A 16,743-nucleotide genomic window follows, 5' to 3' on the forward strand; every position below is an offset into this window, starting at 1 on the left:
GTACTGTGTAGTAATGCCATGGATACACTGGAAAGCTGACTTAGCATAACTTGCTTAGGCATTATTTGTTTTGTTTCTCAGCTCATGAGTTAATATAGAATTGTTTCTGTGTATTTTCTATTAACCAAGCTTTCCTTTCTGTAAATATTATTTTTGATAAATCTCATGAATAACTGGCTAATTGTTTTTCTCTTGATTGCTGAATTGATTGATGCTAATTAACTGACTAATTATTATTATTATTATTATTATGCATTTCTTAGCAGACACCCTTATCCAGGCGACTTACAATTGTTACAAGATATCACATTATTTTTACATACAATTACATTATTTTTACACATTATTTTTACATACAATTACCCATTTATACAGTTGGGTTTTTACTGGAGCAATCTAGGTAAAGTACCTTGCTCAACAGTACAGCAGCAGTGTCCCCCACCTGGGATTGAACCCACGACCCTCCAGTCAAGAGTCCAGAGCCCTAACCACTACTCCACACTGCTGCCCTTAATTGGTTAATTAAGTACTTGTTTCCTATTTACTAACAGTCCTAGGACAAGATGTATGTTTAGAAGTTATATTAGGCCCTCTAACATATTAAATTGGGTTTTATTTGAAAATTTGGTAATATTTACGTACCTGGCGCCCGAACATAAATTAAACGCTGTAAAGCCCAAATCGTTACAGTCAAGACTAAAAACACACTTTTATACAATGGCTTTCCTAGCTTAGTGGGTTTTAATGTAACTTTAAAATTGCTGCTTTTGTATTCTTATCTGTGTAATGTTATTTAAATCTGTTATTTAAGTAGTCTGATTGTGGCAGTTGTATGTGTGACATGCTATACAAATGTATTGTGGTTTGTTATTTTTTTTTCTGTAATGTACTATACAGTGTTTTGGGATACTTTTGTATAAAAAGCGCTTTATAAATGCAATAAATAATAAATAAATTAGACACACAACATCAGCAGAAAACTGAGCAGAAACAAACGCATCAGTATCTGGTAGCTTGGCATTTTGCATCTTGCAGGGCCTGAACCTGTGCAGGCACAGAATCAATGAGATTCAGTATTACACTCTTCTCCAGATTTTGCCATAGTTTCATGAGGTTTCCACAATTGTTTATCAAGGTGTTTGAGGCGTGTTCGATAGTGTTGCAGCCCCTCTTGCCTCTTCCAGGTAGTGTTGATTCTTGGCATATGGCATGTGGTGTCGTCTTCCTGAAGATGGTGCAATGTAAACTGCAAAACCCCGTGGAGGAACAATGGTATGAGATGGCTCTGAAGGATAGCAATGTAACATGCTGAATTGAGACATCCCTCCATGAACACCAACGTGGTCTTTCCACTGGACCAAATCACACCCCAGCCCATGACGCTGCAGCCACCAGTTTTACTGTTGCTTTTAAGCAATAATTCCACAATTCATCTCCAGCCCTCCCCATACCCAAATGTGCCTATCTGAATTGATTTGTTGGAAGTGGGACTTGTCGGAGATCAGAAGGGTCCTCCAGAACTGCAGAGGTCTGTCTAACATCAGCCGGGCCCAGTGAGCATGGGTTTCTCTCCGGTCAAGCACCCATTGCAGTGCAGCCTGTGCAGAACCCGTTGTGCTGCATGTTGGCTCATGTCTGCGATGCTGGTGATGTCCACAAGGCTTCGTGGGTTGGACCGGACCTGGCGAACAAGTGCTTTTTTGGGGGCGGCAGGGCACTGTATTGTGGTTAGTTCTAGCATTTGGAGATTTGTACAGGCAACACAAACACTTTGACATGTTTTTTTTAACAAGGGGACAACATGTTTTTATGAATTTATCTACCGTTAATATTAACAAGAATTTCACTAAAAATCAGCAGAGCTCATTAAAACGCTACCCACCGAGAAGTTGTTCATCTGAGGTAATACATTGAGAAGGGGATGCTAACCACATAGTAGGAGTTAGTCACTTTAATAGGGTATCAAATGCATGTACAATATAAAAGCCTTAAAGCGTTTACCATACACAATCAGGTGCAAAAGAAAATCTGAAAAAACAAGTTCTAATTCAGAACCTAGTCTTTTTAAAATGACTGTACGATCTGCACCTTGAAAACGAAATTGATTCTCGGAACAAATGTACAACTGTGAGAACTCGCATGCAAACTAGGGATGGGAAGCTTTAACTTCTTCTTTATTGAATGTTCTTTTTTGTGAGATTGAACTCCCCCTCACTAGGAGCTGGCACCCCCAAAACACCTATTAAAAGCTATACAGTATAAAAAAAAATAAAATTAAAAAAAAAGACTCTCTATTCCTTGATGGTGCTTCGGAGTAGGCCAAGACAGATGGAAAGGCAAAGGCACCCAATTGAATTTAATGTGCTCTCACTTAGCACAACAGAAAGACATTTGTATACCTAATTGCTGAGAGGCTGGCATATGAAACATAAAAGTGAACGGCAATGCAGGCTTGGTTACCATTACTCTGATCTGTGCATGACAGACGAAGATTGTGCGGGGTTGCATCTTACAATTGCTTTATGCTAATATATTAAAATGACTAAATCTGGCAGGATTAGCTATATCAAGTGTTTCCGAGTTGAGAAACAGTTCTGATAACACTGAAGACATAATGTTAGGTATGTAACAGTACTCAAATAGAGCGTTTCCGAGTTCAGAAACAGTTCTGATAACACTAAGGACATGATGTTTGGGATGTAACAGTACTCAATTTTTGAAAAATGAAAATGATTGTGACTCACCATATTCTCCACCCGTAGTTCAAAAGGCATGGGGTTATAGACCATCAGCTGGACCTCACAGACATCTCCTTGGACCCACTGGAAATCTGAGAAAGCATACAAATCAGAGCATGAAAGTCAAGGCCTCACAGGAACCACATGCAAACAGACTTTGATTTCAAAGAAGCATCGTAAGTGACAGAAACTAAAAACAGCCTGCACAGGACACACTTAAGCCAGGACAAAACAGCTGGGATTCCAGGTCCCATCCTGAACAACGTGTTCATCCTGTTTTTCAAACTTCAAACACTCAAATCAAAAATTACAAGGAGGGTTTTCTAGTATTGCATTAAATAAAAATAAATCTCCATTTATTTTCTGAGCAATTATTTTGAAGAAATGTCTCTGACTGTGTGTGTGTGTGTGTGTATGTATTTGCTCAACACAATGTGCTTTTGGAGGATTTTCCATGCACATTCAAGTATATATACACTGCTAAAATAATTCCAGTTCTCAACCCCTCTGTGCCCATGAGAAACACAGTACCTGGTTTCTGTTGGTAGGTGTAAGGATTTAAAGAAACTGAAACGGAGCTGCACAACAGGGAAATCAAAACCGGCTGTATTTAGCCTTCACATAAATACCCCAGGAAGCGCATGTGAATATATCTGAGCAGCTACAGGGACCCGTGTTGCTGCCGCTCCAATTAAACCTAGCTGAATTCATTGCTGAAATCAGAGAGGGCTCAGTGTGTGTATCAGGTATTTCAGGTGCATGTGGCTGAAACATGGGGATTATTACATTTTATTTTTATCTTTTTTATTATTATTATTCACTTGCGCCCTCCAGCAAATGAGAATAATTCAACTTAACGATCAGCTAGATGTGATGTTTGGTTTGGAAAGATTACTTATCTATAGACTACCTTCCATCAAGTATTGGGACATTACTTTGTAAAGTTTTAGAAACAAAGTTAACTTTTTATGGTGACTTGGTCTTTTTTTATTTTACTTTTTGTCAGCATATACCATGCAGTGTTGCCCTGCATGCTCTACATCTTCTTAGTGTATTATACTACAGCAGAGGACATGTCAGCTATTCCAAGCATCAGTGTGTATGCTCTATGCTACGAAAAAGAAAAAACATTCATGACATCATGTGAAAGGGTCTTGCTCGTGTCACATGTGTGGGTAGCCGCTGCTTAAGCAATACAGAGAGACACTGGGGGTGGAGTTAAAACGCCGGCACAGGCGCGCAGGATTTATTAACAAAACAAAGTAAATAAAGATGGTCATGTGACGTTACCAGCCATGGTAACGCACACAGGACACATACAGCAAGATGTACAAAATACAAAATAAAAAACTACAAATAAAAGGTGCCACAGAGGGCGAGCACTAGCCTTACAAAACGAGGCGTCCTGCTCCGGGAACCAGCTACACTACGTAACCCTCGCTATACATCACATGGTATCACTATCCCCTAACTAACCTACTCATGAGCCAGTATTCATACTACGACTCCTGCTGCTTCATACGGCCTTGGCTGGGCATTGCCTTCACAAGCACCGCTTGCAGTCTCAGGGTTGCGTAGCTGTCGTTCCTGCAGAGCAGACCCTCTCCTCCCGAATATACGCCGCTCCCCTCTGGCATGGCGCTGCAGTCGCCCCGAGCCATCTCCCGCGGATGTTTTTGAACTGACGGACACTCTGTCAAGACCCGCCCACCTGCTGATTGAGGACTAGCACAGCCAATCACTTGCTGCCCTTCCCCTTAACCAAGCCTAGCAGGCAGCAAGTCTCAATCGAGCGCCCGTCTGTAAACAATAAACCCATTTCCCCATACAAATGATACCAACACTAATTTACACACGTGCAGGCAATCACATCAGGATTCAGATTTCGAAATGGGTGGGGTAAAATTAAGAGAGGGTGATTGTAAAGAGAGATGTCATTGTAAAGAGAGGGGTGTGTAAAGAGAGGGTGATTGTAAAGCGAGGGTGATTGTAAAGCGAGTGTGTGTAAAGAGAGGTGTGATTGTAGAAAGAGTGTGTGTAAAGAGAGGGGTGTGTAAAGCGTGGGTGATTGTAAAGAGAGTGTGTGTAAAGAGAGGGGTGTGTAAAGAGGGGTGTGTAAAGAGAGGGGTGATTGTAAAGAGAGGGGTGTGTAAAGAGAGGGGTGATTGTAAAGAGAGTGTGTGTAAAGAGAGGGGTGTGTAAAGAGTGGGTGATTGTAAAGAGAGTGTGTGTAAAGAGAGGGGTGTGTAAAGAGGGGTGTGTAAAGAGAGGGGTGATTGTAAAGAGAGGGGTGTGTAAAGAGAGGGGTGATTGTAAAGAGAGTGTGTGTAAAGACGGGTGATTGTAAAGAGGGTGATTGTAAAGAGAGTGTGTGTAAAGAGGGTGATTGTAAAGAGAGTGTGTGTAAAGAGGGTGTGTGTGTAAAGAGGGTGATTGTAAAGAGAGGGGTGATTGTAAAGAGAAGGTGTGTAAAGAGGGTGATTGTAAAGAGAGTGTGTGTAAAGAGGGTGATTGTAAAGAGAGGGTGATTGTAAAGAGAGGGGTATTGTAAAGAGTGTGTGTAGAGGGTGATTGTATAGAGGGTGATTGTAAAGACAGTTGTGATTGTAAAGAGAGGGGTAATTGTAAAGAGGGTGATTGTAAAGAGAGTGTGTGTAAAGAGAGGTGTGATTGTAAAGAGAGTGTGATTGTAAGGAGAGGGATTGTAAAGAGAGGTGTGATTGTAAAGAGAGGGTGAATGTAAGGAGAGGGATTGTAAAGAGATATGTGATTGTAAAGAGAGTGTGATTATAAAGAGAGTGTGATTGTAAGGAGAGGGATTGTAAAGAGAGGTGTGATTGTAAAGACAGGGTGAATGTAAGGAGAGGGATTGTAAAGAGAGGTGTGATTGTAAAGAGAGGGTAAATGTAAGGAGAGGGGTTGTAAAGAGAGGTGTGATTGTAAAGAGAGGGTGAATGTAAGGAGAGGGATGTAAAGAGAGGTGTGATTGTAAAGAGAGTGTGATTGTAAGGAGAGGGGTGTGTAAAGACAGGGGTGATTTTACAGAACATCTGATCATATTGTATACCCCAGCAGCAATGTTATTTTACAAAAAAATCACTATTACCATATAAATCCCCACCAAGCGGTATCTCAGTCTTACAGGCAATATTAACATTCAGCAGCATACCTGGTACAGTACATTCCAACTCTCACACTGACCCTGGGGGAAAATCCTGCTGCTGTTCCCAACACAAATAGTTTGAATGGCATTTAAAATTAAATTGTTTTCCCAACTCCATTGCTTGGTAATCCAATTTAATTTAAAATGGATATCAGATTTTAGGGTAATATCAGATGCGAGACTATATCAGTTTGCCATGGCGTTTTTGTGATCTAAAGAACTGTGAGTCTTTTTCTGCTCAATTATCCTGTTCTGTTTGGGACAGGAGATAGCACATATACTTGGCATGACTTCATAAAGCAGGAAAATGGAAAGATTAATTTATATCTTGTTACTCATAAGGAAAATGAAATTGTTTCAGAATTCACCAGCCAGCTAGCATTAAAAGCCCTGATATTTAAAGGCAAGATACAAGTGCAGTGGAGTTACTGGATTACAGGGGGCTCTTTTTTGAGCTAGAAAAGTCAGCAGTAGGGGTGTGAAGTTTATTATTGGGGTGTGAAGTTTATTACAGATAAACATTCAGTCACCCACAGAGATTTCAACCCCTACATTTTTCCTTTTTTTTCAGGATCACTGCTTTAGCAGTGTGGAATTTGAGGGCCCTTTCATGCATGATTTGTTTACATACTACTCCAGTTCAGTTTGTAATTAAAGGATCTCACTGTCTTTTGAATTCATTAAATATTTCACTGGAAAATAACACTCTGGAACGGTACAGAGTTTGTGCATCGTGAACTGCCCAATTCACTGCACTTAGTGCACATGGTTTACAAATATGTATTTGTTTTTAACAAATAGTTGTAATCATAGAAGCTCATGTCAAAAGTGTCTTTCTTCTGCATGGGGAGAATATGCATTATTATTATTATTATTATTATTATTATTATTATTATTAATTTCTTAGCAGACGCCCTTATCCACGGTGACTTACAGGAATCACAGTACAAGTACGAATACAATTAAGAGCAAGATAAAATACAATGACTTCAGTTCTAGCAAGTACAAGTATATTACAAAATACAACTCAATATCAGAGCAGATAACAGTGTCAGTGATAGTTACATCAGGATACGATTAAATGCAAAATACTACAGATTGAATAACACTTTTGGCAGATTACAGTACAGTACTCTGTAAAGTACAGGATTAAATGCAGAAAAATAGGGAGCAGATAAGTGCAAGTAAAGCGCATTAAGGAAGAGTGATAAAGTGTCCAGAGAAAAAAGAGGAGTTCTGCAGGTACTGTCTGAAGAGGTGAGTCTATTATGTAACAGTGAGGCCTGAAAAAGCAGAACTAATTTGAGAGGTGGATTGTTCATGACCACAGTAAAGATTCAAAGGTCTTGCCAATTTTCTCATCTTTCTCGCAGCTCTGCTTGCGTTGTGAATGTTTTGTGTAAAATCGCAGGTGAGTGAAATCCAAGAGAGTTGGAGAAACTGCAATTATCGCAGCGGACATGAATAAATGAACATGAATGAACACAGGAAATCAACTGCGGCTCTCTCGAGGTATAGAACCATCGCAACTTTTTGCAAAATGAAGACGCATTATTTGGGCTTGACGAGGCATAGCCCCAGCATCTCTTCAGCTATGAAAGTTAAAAATGTCATAAAATGTTTTGCTCTCAAATGCGTCAAAGTTCTCAACACAGTTTTATCCATTCTGGAAGTTCTTGTGTGCGCTAAACAGAGACAGCCCACTGCCAGGGACATTTAATTACTTTACCATTTACATACGGGCCATAAAGATGACACTGACAGAGACAGCCCACTGCCAGGGACATTTAATTACTTTACCATTTACATACGGGCCATAAAGATGACACTGACTGCGAAAGAAGGACTGCGACTCTATTGTCATTTTTTATACACAAATGAAATAAGCTTGATTTAAAAAAATCAAATTCCTACACTGCTTGGTTTGATTGAATGAGTCGTACACAACAAGCTTCAATATGAAAGCTGAACATTCATTTCAATAAACAACAAGTTTTTAATGAAAACAAATATTGTAGCCTACTTCACAAAAGTGAGAACTGGCTTCTGTTATTTTTAAATACCACTGCTTCAGATTACACTACTGCTTAATAAGAGGAACAACATTTTATTCAGGGTTAAACGTGCTCATGCCTGCCTGTCCCCCTACCCCCACGCAGGAAAATTGCCCTGCTAACTTCCCCTATTCAAAATATATAAAAACAATAAGAACAGGCTGGTTCTTTTTTTTAATAGAATTTAATTAATAGAGAATAAAAACCAACCAAGCTAACAACCATCTAGCCTAAACAGAAATGTATTTATTTATTTATTTATTGCAATCTCCACATACTGCGGGTTCTGTTCTAATGTTAGATATTACTACAGCACGGATCATGGGTCAAACCAATGTTTGTGTAGGGTATGTGTATGGTTATTTTTATTTTTTCTTTTTTATTAATGTCGGCCTTCTGGAGTCATCGGAATGCCTTTCCACTTTATATTACATTTTAAACCGTTTAAATGCCGAACCTTAACAAAACACCGAATACTAGTGCATATACACAAACCAAAATACAGAGTTAAAATAAACCACAAATAAATTAAATGTTTGAGTTGAAAATAAACCAAAATGTTATTATGTTTAATCAAAGTATAAATCGACTAAGGACTTCTTCAGTAGACACTCTAACTAGAAACAGAGATTGTCCTGAAATACTTCCTCCGAAATAATTAAGAGGAGTGGAACCAGTCTTAAATGATTTGCATGCAACGTAGTGATTTGCGAACAAATTAACTTTTGAATTTAGCTCGTGGTGGTGGTGAACTTCCAGGATTATTCATGACACCTCCCCAAAGTGAGGGAACAGCACTTTCCAAAGCAGCATCTATTTTGAATCTCACTCAAAAGCGCAACTTTTTTTGCAAAAAGGACTTGCGGAAGAATGTCTCTACAACTCCCCTTGCGACACACGCAAGGCGTTTGAATATTTGGCCCTCTATTTCTAGGCCGGCTAGGGAACCGGGCTTTAAATGCAGTATATCAAGTATGCCCTGTACTGTATAATATACTGTACTAGCATCATTACACTATGCACATTTCATCCTGTCTGTATAGTATACTGTACTAGCATCATTACACTATGCACATTTCATCCTGTCTGTATAGTATACTGTACTAGCATCATTACACTACGCACATTTCATCCTGTCTGTATAATATACTGTACTAGCATCATTACACTATGCACATTTCATCCTGTCTGTATAGTATACTGTACTAGCATCATTACACTATGCACATTTCATCCTGTCTGTATAGTATACTGTACTAGCATCATTACACTATGCACATTTCATCCTGTCTGTATAATATACTGTACTAGCATCATTACACTACGCACATTTCATCCTGTCTGTATAGTATACTGTACTAGCATCATTACACTATGCACATTTCATCCTGTTTGTATAATATACTGTACTAGCATCATTACACTATGCACATTTCATCCTGTCTGTATAGTATACTGTACTAGCATCATTACACTATGCACATTTCATCCTGTCTGTATAGTATACTGTACTAGCATCATTACACTATGCACATTTCATCCTGTCTGTATAGTATACTGTACTAGCATCATTACACTATGCACATTTCATCCTGTCTGTATAGTATACTGTACTAGCATCATTACACTATGCACATTTCATCCTGTCTGTATAATATACTGTACTAGCATCATTACACTACGCACATTTCATCCTGTCTGTATAGTATACTGTACTAGCATCATTACACTATGCACATTTCATCCTGTTTGTATAATATACTGTACTAGCATCATTACACTATGCACATTTCATCCTGTCTGTATAGTATACTGTACTAGCATCATTACACTATGCACATTTCATCCTGTCTGTATAGTATACTGTACTAGCATCATTACACTATGCACATTTCATCCTGTCTGTATAATATACTGTACTAGCATCATTACACTATGCACATTTCATCCTGTTTGTATAATATACTGTACTAGCATCATTACACTATGCACATTTCATCCTGTCTGTATAGTATACTGTACTAGCATCATTACACTATGCACATTTCATCCTGTTTGTATAATATACTGTACTAGCATTATTACACTATGCACATTTCATCCTGTCTGTATAGTATACTGTACTAGCATCATTACACTATGCACATTTCATCCTGTCTGTATAATATACTGTACTAGCATCATTACACTATGCACATTTCATCCTGTTTGTATAATATACTGTACTAGCATCATTACACTATGCACATTTCATCCTGTCTGTATAGTATACTGTACTAGCATCATTACACTATGCACATTTCATCCTGTCTGTATAGTATACTGTAATTGCTCCACTACACAAGGCACATTTAATTGGACAATTGGCATTCTGTATAATTCATATTTGAAATGCATACTGTATATCTTATGGCACATCTTCACAGAAAGAAGAGTAAACACCCTGGTGTGCTATTGGAAGCATCTGTATCATCTCCACAGGCACATTCCAGTCGAAGTGCAATCTGTATTCCTCTCCACGCTGACAATTCTTGCTGCCTTTATGGCCATTGGGGCCTGGTGTGTTTATAGCAATACTTTAAAAACCAAAGTGAAATTTTCTCTGATGTCGAGAGATTCTGCCCTGATGCACAGTTTTCTTTGTTGTTTTTTTTCTCTCTCTCTCAAAATAGGCTGTAAAAGTAAAACAACTCCATCTGCTCTCTTTAACTGCTGATTGTGTGGGTCTGTGTGGGATTTAAGATGAAGGTACTCCAAGATGAGTGCTAATATCAGAGTGCATAAAACCAGCCACTGGTTTATTTTAATAGTCTAACCTTAACCACAGATATTGTTTTGTCATGTTGAGATACAGGCATTATTCCCAAACTTAACCATTGGCAAATCCTAATTGCCGTGCAACAGGAAAGGAATACACCACAGTCCAGCAGTCAAAACCAATGAGATGCATTCTAGAATGCGAGTGTGGGGGCCAAGGACTGAAAACTCACGGAGACATATATAAAACAAAAATACAACAGACAACACCTGAGGCTAACTGAACGGCTAATAAGATGGATGGGGCAAGCAAAGGAGAAAGAAACATGCCTAATAGTCTGTATGTCAGCCTATCAACGTTCAAGATATTGTGCCTTTGGGAATAGCATTTCCATTCATTTTACTTTCAAAACACAAATAAAATCGGGTCTTCATAGCACCAGCCATCTGCCTAATGCTGTTTACTGACACACAATGAATTGCAATGGCCTGCAACATTCACTGCTCAGGGCAAAATTGTACTCCCTGAACTGAGTTATCAGAGTTTACTGTCTCTGCTCAGAGATGACAGTTTTCCACTGCAATCAGCAGTTCTGCATTTGGAAAAGCTTTTCTTCTGTATTGATTTGTAAAATATTGACTGTTTAAATCATTTACCTGTTGGGTGCGTCTAGAACTAAGAGTTATTCTCTCTAACCCATAGTTCTCTGTGAGCTTTATTATAAAGCTAAAAATTAAAAAATGCACATGCAGTACTTGCCACAGTCAAATCAGCTGTATCTGGCAGGGAGGGTGTCCTCTCCATTACTGAATCATGGTTAGGTAAAGAACATCACACAGGAAAGTAGCCAAGCAGGGCTACAAAACACTGAGAATAGTGGAACACAGACAGGAAGTTCAGTCTCAACCAGGCAATAATGATGAAATGACTTCTACAATACAAACGTCCTTATAAGCCAACTTAAAATCTGAGGAAGTTTAACAAACATGCACAGGCTGGCAGCACCAAGCTGTTCATCCACAATAGACACAGTTCTGCCTGACATAGTTTGCATATTGCAATGGTACAGTAAGAAATCAAAGCTTATTGTTTCTTTGTATGACTTTTGACTCAAAAGAGAATGTGCTACGTCCTATAGCAATGGCAAAACAACCCAAAACAAGTGCTCCTAGTGTGCTTGGGACATGCTGGCTTCAGGCTAAGTCATCTTCTTTGTGTTTTGCACTATTTTGCAACCCTATAAAGCAGCTTATGTAAGCTGCAATTAAAAGATAAATAATGTGCTTCTTGTTTATAATTAGTCCAATCACTCCCCACATGTAACTACAGTGCATACTGTTACAAACGATAACTATTATTTTTTTATTATTAATAATAATAATAATAATAATAATAATAATAATAATAATAATAATAATAAACACATTTTTTGTATAAAATGCCTATGTTGTTTCATATTTAGCTGTTTGTGGTCTGTAGGAAAATTCCTAATCACTAAAATAAAAAAGCAATAAGCAGCTCACTTATTATCTAAGCACTTTTATTGACTGTACAGCTGAACAACTACATGTGCCAGGACATAACCTACAGGAATTCACAGGGAACAAACATTAGGTTAGGTTCTGTATGTTCTTCAAAATAAGATTCTTACTGTACATTCCCTCTGTTCATCAACTCCACCAACAACATCTCATTGCTAAACTAACCAATCCTTTCTTTCAGAGACATTGAGCAAGATTGCAGTAGATACCAGCTTAGGACACAAGAATTTATTAGAACAGGGCTCAAAACAATAGCCTACTTTTCTATAAAAGTAAAAACTGCTTTACAGTTTTGTATCAATCTACTTTACAGAGTGCACCATGGAATTGAACACTGTAAAACACTATAGGGTACAGCTGAGCATGCTATCAAGTCTCAACACAGCCAATAACTTTGAATCCCAATCACAAAGCAGAGTGAGAACTGTGTAGTAAAAGAGAATCAGCATGGTCTTATCAGAAGAAATGTCTTCAGATTCCCAAGAGCACAACCTAGCCAGTCCCACTCCAAAAAAGTACAGGTTTGAAGGAGTGACATCACGAAAAGGGTGTCTATATGTACAGTGTGCATTTTTTTCTACATGAAGCACTGCCATCATCATTATTTGCTTGTGCCCCATCTAGAGGGGTAAGAGAGAATTCCAAAACCGGATGAGACGTAAAACCGAGGTTCTATTGCCAGTGACTCTGCAGCAGCAGTTGTGATGCACAGTTCACCCCCAAGTCTGTAAGTCGCTTTGGATAAAAGTGTCTGCTAAATGACAAAACAAACAACAACAACAACAACAACAACAACAACAACAACATGCAGTCAAACGTTTGCTGAAATTCTAATCCCCAACTCTTCGATTTTGTTTTTAGGCTCATTTCCTAAATGCTATTGCAAGCATCATCCACGTCTGCTGTTTCAAACAGTGCATTCAACTATTCGGTCCATTAATCTCCAGTACTTCCCTGATTCAGCTCAACGCCTTGTGTAGGCTGTGCTGTAAAACCTATTTTGGCAAGCTTGTGATTTTTTTAATTCTGCTTTCTGCTGATAAGACTTTCTAACAGACACCTCTTATATTGGTCTGTAAGATTGACGATCACCAAATCAAAGGGACAACTTAGCGTGGGTGGTATAAACGAAGACGTCATGCAAAACAATCAAAGCTCTGCCAAATAAAAAGTCAGTAAAATAAAATTATAAACAGTGACCACTGCCCACAATTGCAAAGTTTACCAGTTTAAAATCCCCATTCTTTTAGAATCAGCTATTAGTTAATCACAAAGCCTTCACTTTCTTATATTACTCCTGTATTAAATAATACAGACTAAGTTATCAATTAACTAAAAAAGATTGACAGCAACATACATGCCCCGCCAACAGTGACATGTCAACGTACAGATGAGCAGACTGACAACATGCCCAGAATCTTACATTCTCATAGACTTGAGCACAATAACGTTACTACCAAGTTTCATGACAACTGGATAAGCAGTTCTCCAGATAAATGAAAAAATCAAAGTGTGAATTACAGACGGACCAATAGACACACCCACAGAATCTGATATTCTCATTTACTTACGCTAAACCATCTTAATACCAAGTTGCATGACAATTGTATAATTATAGATGTACTGATGAAAGAACACACAGATACCCTGTATATATCCCCAGAATCTGACTCTCAATAACATTATTATTATTATTATTATTTATTTCTTAGCAGACGCCCTTATCCAGGGCGACTTACAAGATATCACATTATTTTTACATACAATTACCCATTTATACAGATGGGTTTTTACTGGAGCAATCTAGGTAAAGTACCTTGCTCAAGGGTACAGCAGCAGTGTCCCCACCTGGGATTGAACCCACAACCATCCGGTCAAGAGTCCAGAGCCCTAACCACTACTCCACACTGCTGCCCCAACATACAGATGTACTGATGAAAGAACACACAGATACCCTGTATATATCCACAGAATCTGACTCTCAATAACATACAGATGTACTGATGAAAGGACACACAGATACCCTGTATATATCCACAGAATCTGACTCTCAATAACATACAGATGTACTGATGAAAGAACACACAGGTACCCACAGAAACAACGTGTGAAGCGTGACAGGCTGTCGTATTACACAACGTGTGAAGCGTGACAGGCTGTCGTATTACACAACGTGTGAAGCGTGACAGGCTGTCGTATTACACAACGTGTGAAGCGTGACAGGCTGTCGTATTACACAACGTGTGAAGCGTGACAGGCTGTCGTATTACACAACGTGTGAAGCGTGACAGGCTGTCGTATTACACAACAGTCTCCACTATATACAGTATCGCTTGCAGGGGATTTCTTCCCCAGCAGAGGATAATAAAGCAAGTAAGGAGGTAGCGAATTAAGTAGGTAGGTACTGTATAAAAAAATAAATAATCAAATGAGTACTGAGCAGGAAAAGCCAACAGTACAGTAAGTACATATTGTACATATTATCTGGTGCCTGCTCCTAATGTAAAGTACAGTAATGCAAAAGAATGTTTGTAGTAAAAACCATGATCTTTCTGTCTGTCAGTGTGTCTGCAAACTCTTGTCCTATGAAGGCATTCTTAAGTTAAGGCTGATTTGCATACATCTCCAGACATGTGGCTGGCCTAGCCTCAATAATGGAATGAACTTATGGTTTCACCAAAACCGACAAGACGAAAAGACAAACTAGGAAATCAGCCAAATGGACAAACACACACTGTAATACAGACAAAATACCCTAAAGGGATACATAACACCTACCTGACAATGCATGACTATCTTTCTATTTTGTTCAGCATCCTTGTTGATTTCTGTCCCCAACAGCAGAAACCTTTTTGCCTCCAAAACGCTGCCTAATTGAATCTGTGAAATAATACTTGTTGTGGTGTCTAGGGCAGCATTGCTGTTTTGTACCTTGTTAGAGCACAATTTGATCTCAGGTCCTCTTGTGTAAATCATCTACACTGCTTTAAGCACTTTCTTATTGCACTGTCAGACACTATAAAAACCAGCCAGTATAAAACTGTAACTGCACAGCAGTATAAACTCATGATGTGTGTGTCTGACCATCATTCCAGGGTGATCTGGGAGAGTCAGCCGTGTGCATTAATATTATATATATATATATATATATATATATATATATATATATATATATATATATATATAGTAACAGCAGCGGGAATGTGAGACAGCAGGGAGGGGGTTAAAACCTCCCTGCGAGAGAATGCACCTTTTTTGTTTGATTGTTTTGCTTTTGTTCAATTTAATTGTTTAATTGTTTTATTATTTAATTATCCCCTGCACCTGGGTAGTAATTAAGAATGGGAACCAGGTGCAGGGTATTTAAGAGGAATAGTCAGTTTACTCGGGGCGGCTGAATAGAGGGAGGCAGATGAGGTGCTCTGCTTTTGAGCAGTCATGGAAAGTAAGTGTTGGGTTTGTGTGTGTGTGTGCGACAGGTAAACGGCTTAGCCGTCCTGCAAGGTAGTCAGGGAATAACCTGTTTAGTAAGCGCTCCAAGACGGAGTTAGGTTTTGTTTTGTATTTGTTTTATTTTTGTGTTTATTAAAATATAGCGCAACCGCACTTAAAAAACGGCATTTCTCTGTCCTGGGTCGTAATTTTAAAGGGGCACGAACCCGAGTGAGTACAATCTTGTTACAATATATATATATATACACAGTGTGTGTGTGTGTGTATATATATATATATATATATATATATATATATATATATATATATATATATATATATATACACACACACACACACACATATACATATATACAGTGCCTTGCAAAAGTATTCAGACCCCTGACCAATTCTCTCATATTACTGAATTACAAATGGTACACTGAAATTTCGTTCTGTTTGATATTTTATTTTAAAACACTGAAACTCAAAATCAATTATTGTAAGGTGACAAAATAATATCCAAGTGTTTGGATATCCCAGTGAGCACAGTTGGATCAATAATCAGGAAGTGGAAGCTGCATCACACCACCCAGGCACTGCCAAGAAAAGGCCGTCCATCAAAACTCAGCGCTCAAACAAGAAGGAGACTTGTGAGAGAAGCCACAGAGAGGCAAACAATCACTTTGAAGGAGCTACAGAGTTCATTGGCTGGGAGTGGAGTAATGGTGCACCAGTCAACCATATCAAGAGCTCTGCATAACACCGGCCTGTATGGGAGGGTGGCAAGAAAGAAGCCGTTACTCAAAAAGTACCATCTGAAAGCACGTCTGGAGTTTGCCAGAAAGCGTGAGAGTGACCCAGCTGCGATGTGGGAAAAGGTTTTGTGGTCAGATGAGACCAAGATAGAGCTTTTTAGCCAAAACTCAAAGCGCTATGTGTGGCGCAAACCTAACACTGCCCATGCCTCAAGACACACCATTCCTACAGTGAAGTATGGTGGAGGCAGCATCATGCTGTGGGGATGCTTCTCATCACCAGGGACTGGGCATCTTGT

The 16,743-nt window shown here is 38.8% G+C and overlaps 1 protein-coding gene across 6 annotated transcripts in view; it reads right to left on the reverse strand.

The window, feature by feature from the left end:
- trappc9 (trafficking protein particle complex subunit 9) overlaps positions 1-16,743 on the reverse strand; it is a 383,858-nt gene that overhangs the window by 296,005 nt on the left and 71,110 nt on the right. For all 6 annotated transcript variants that reach the window (XM_059010260.1, XM_059010253.1, XM_059010235.1 and 3 more), the window contains one exon: positions 2,745-2,830. In XM_059010260.1, the coding sequence (XP_058866243.1) occupies positions 2,745-2,830 (86 nt within the window). The remainder of the gene's footprint in view (positions 1-2,744; positions 2,831-16,743) is intronic.

Source organism: Acipenser ruthenus, chromosome 3 (assembly GCF_902713425.1).
Source record: "Acipenser ruthenus chromosome 3, fAciRut3.2 maternal haplotype, whole genome shotgun sequence".
In the NCBI taxonomy this organism is placed as follows: Eukaryota; Metazoa; Chordata; class Actinopteri; order Acipenseriformes; family Acipenseridae; genus Acipenser; species Acipenser ruthenus.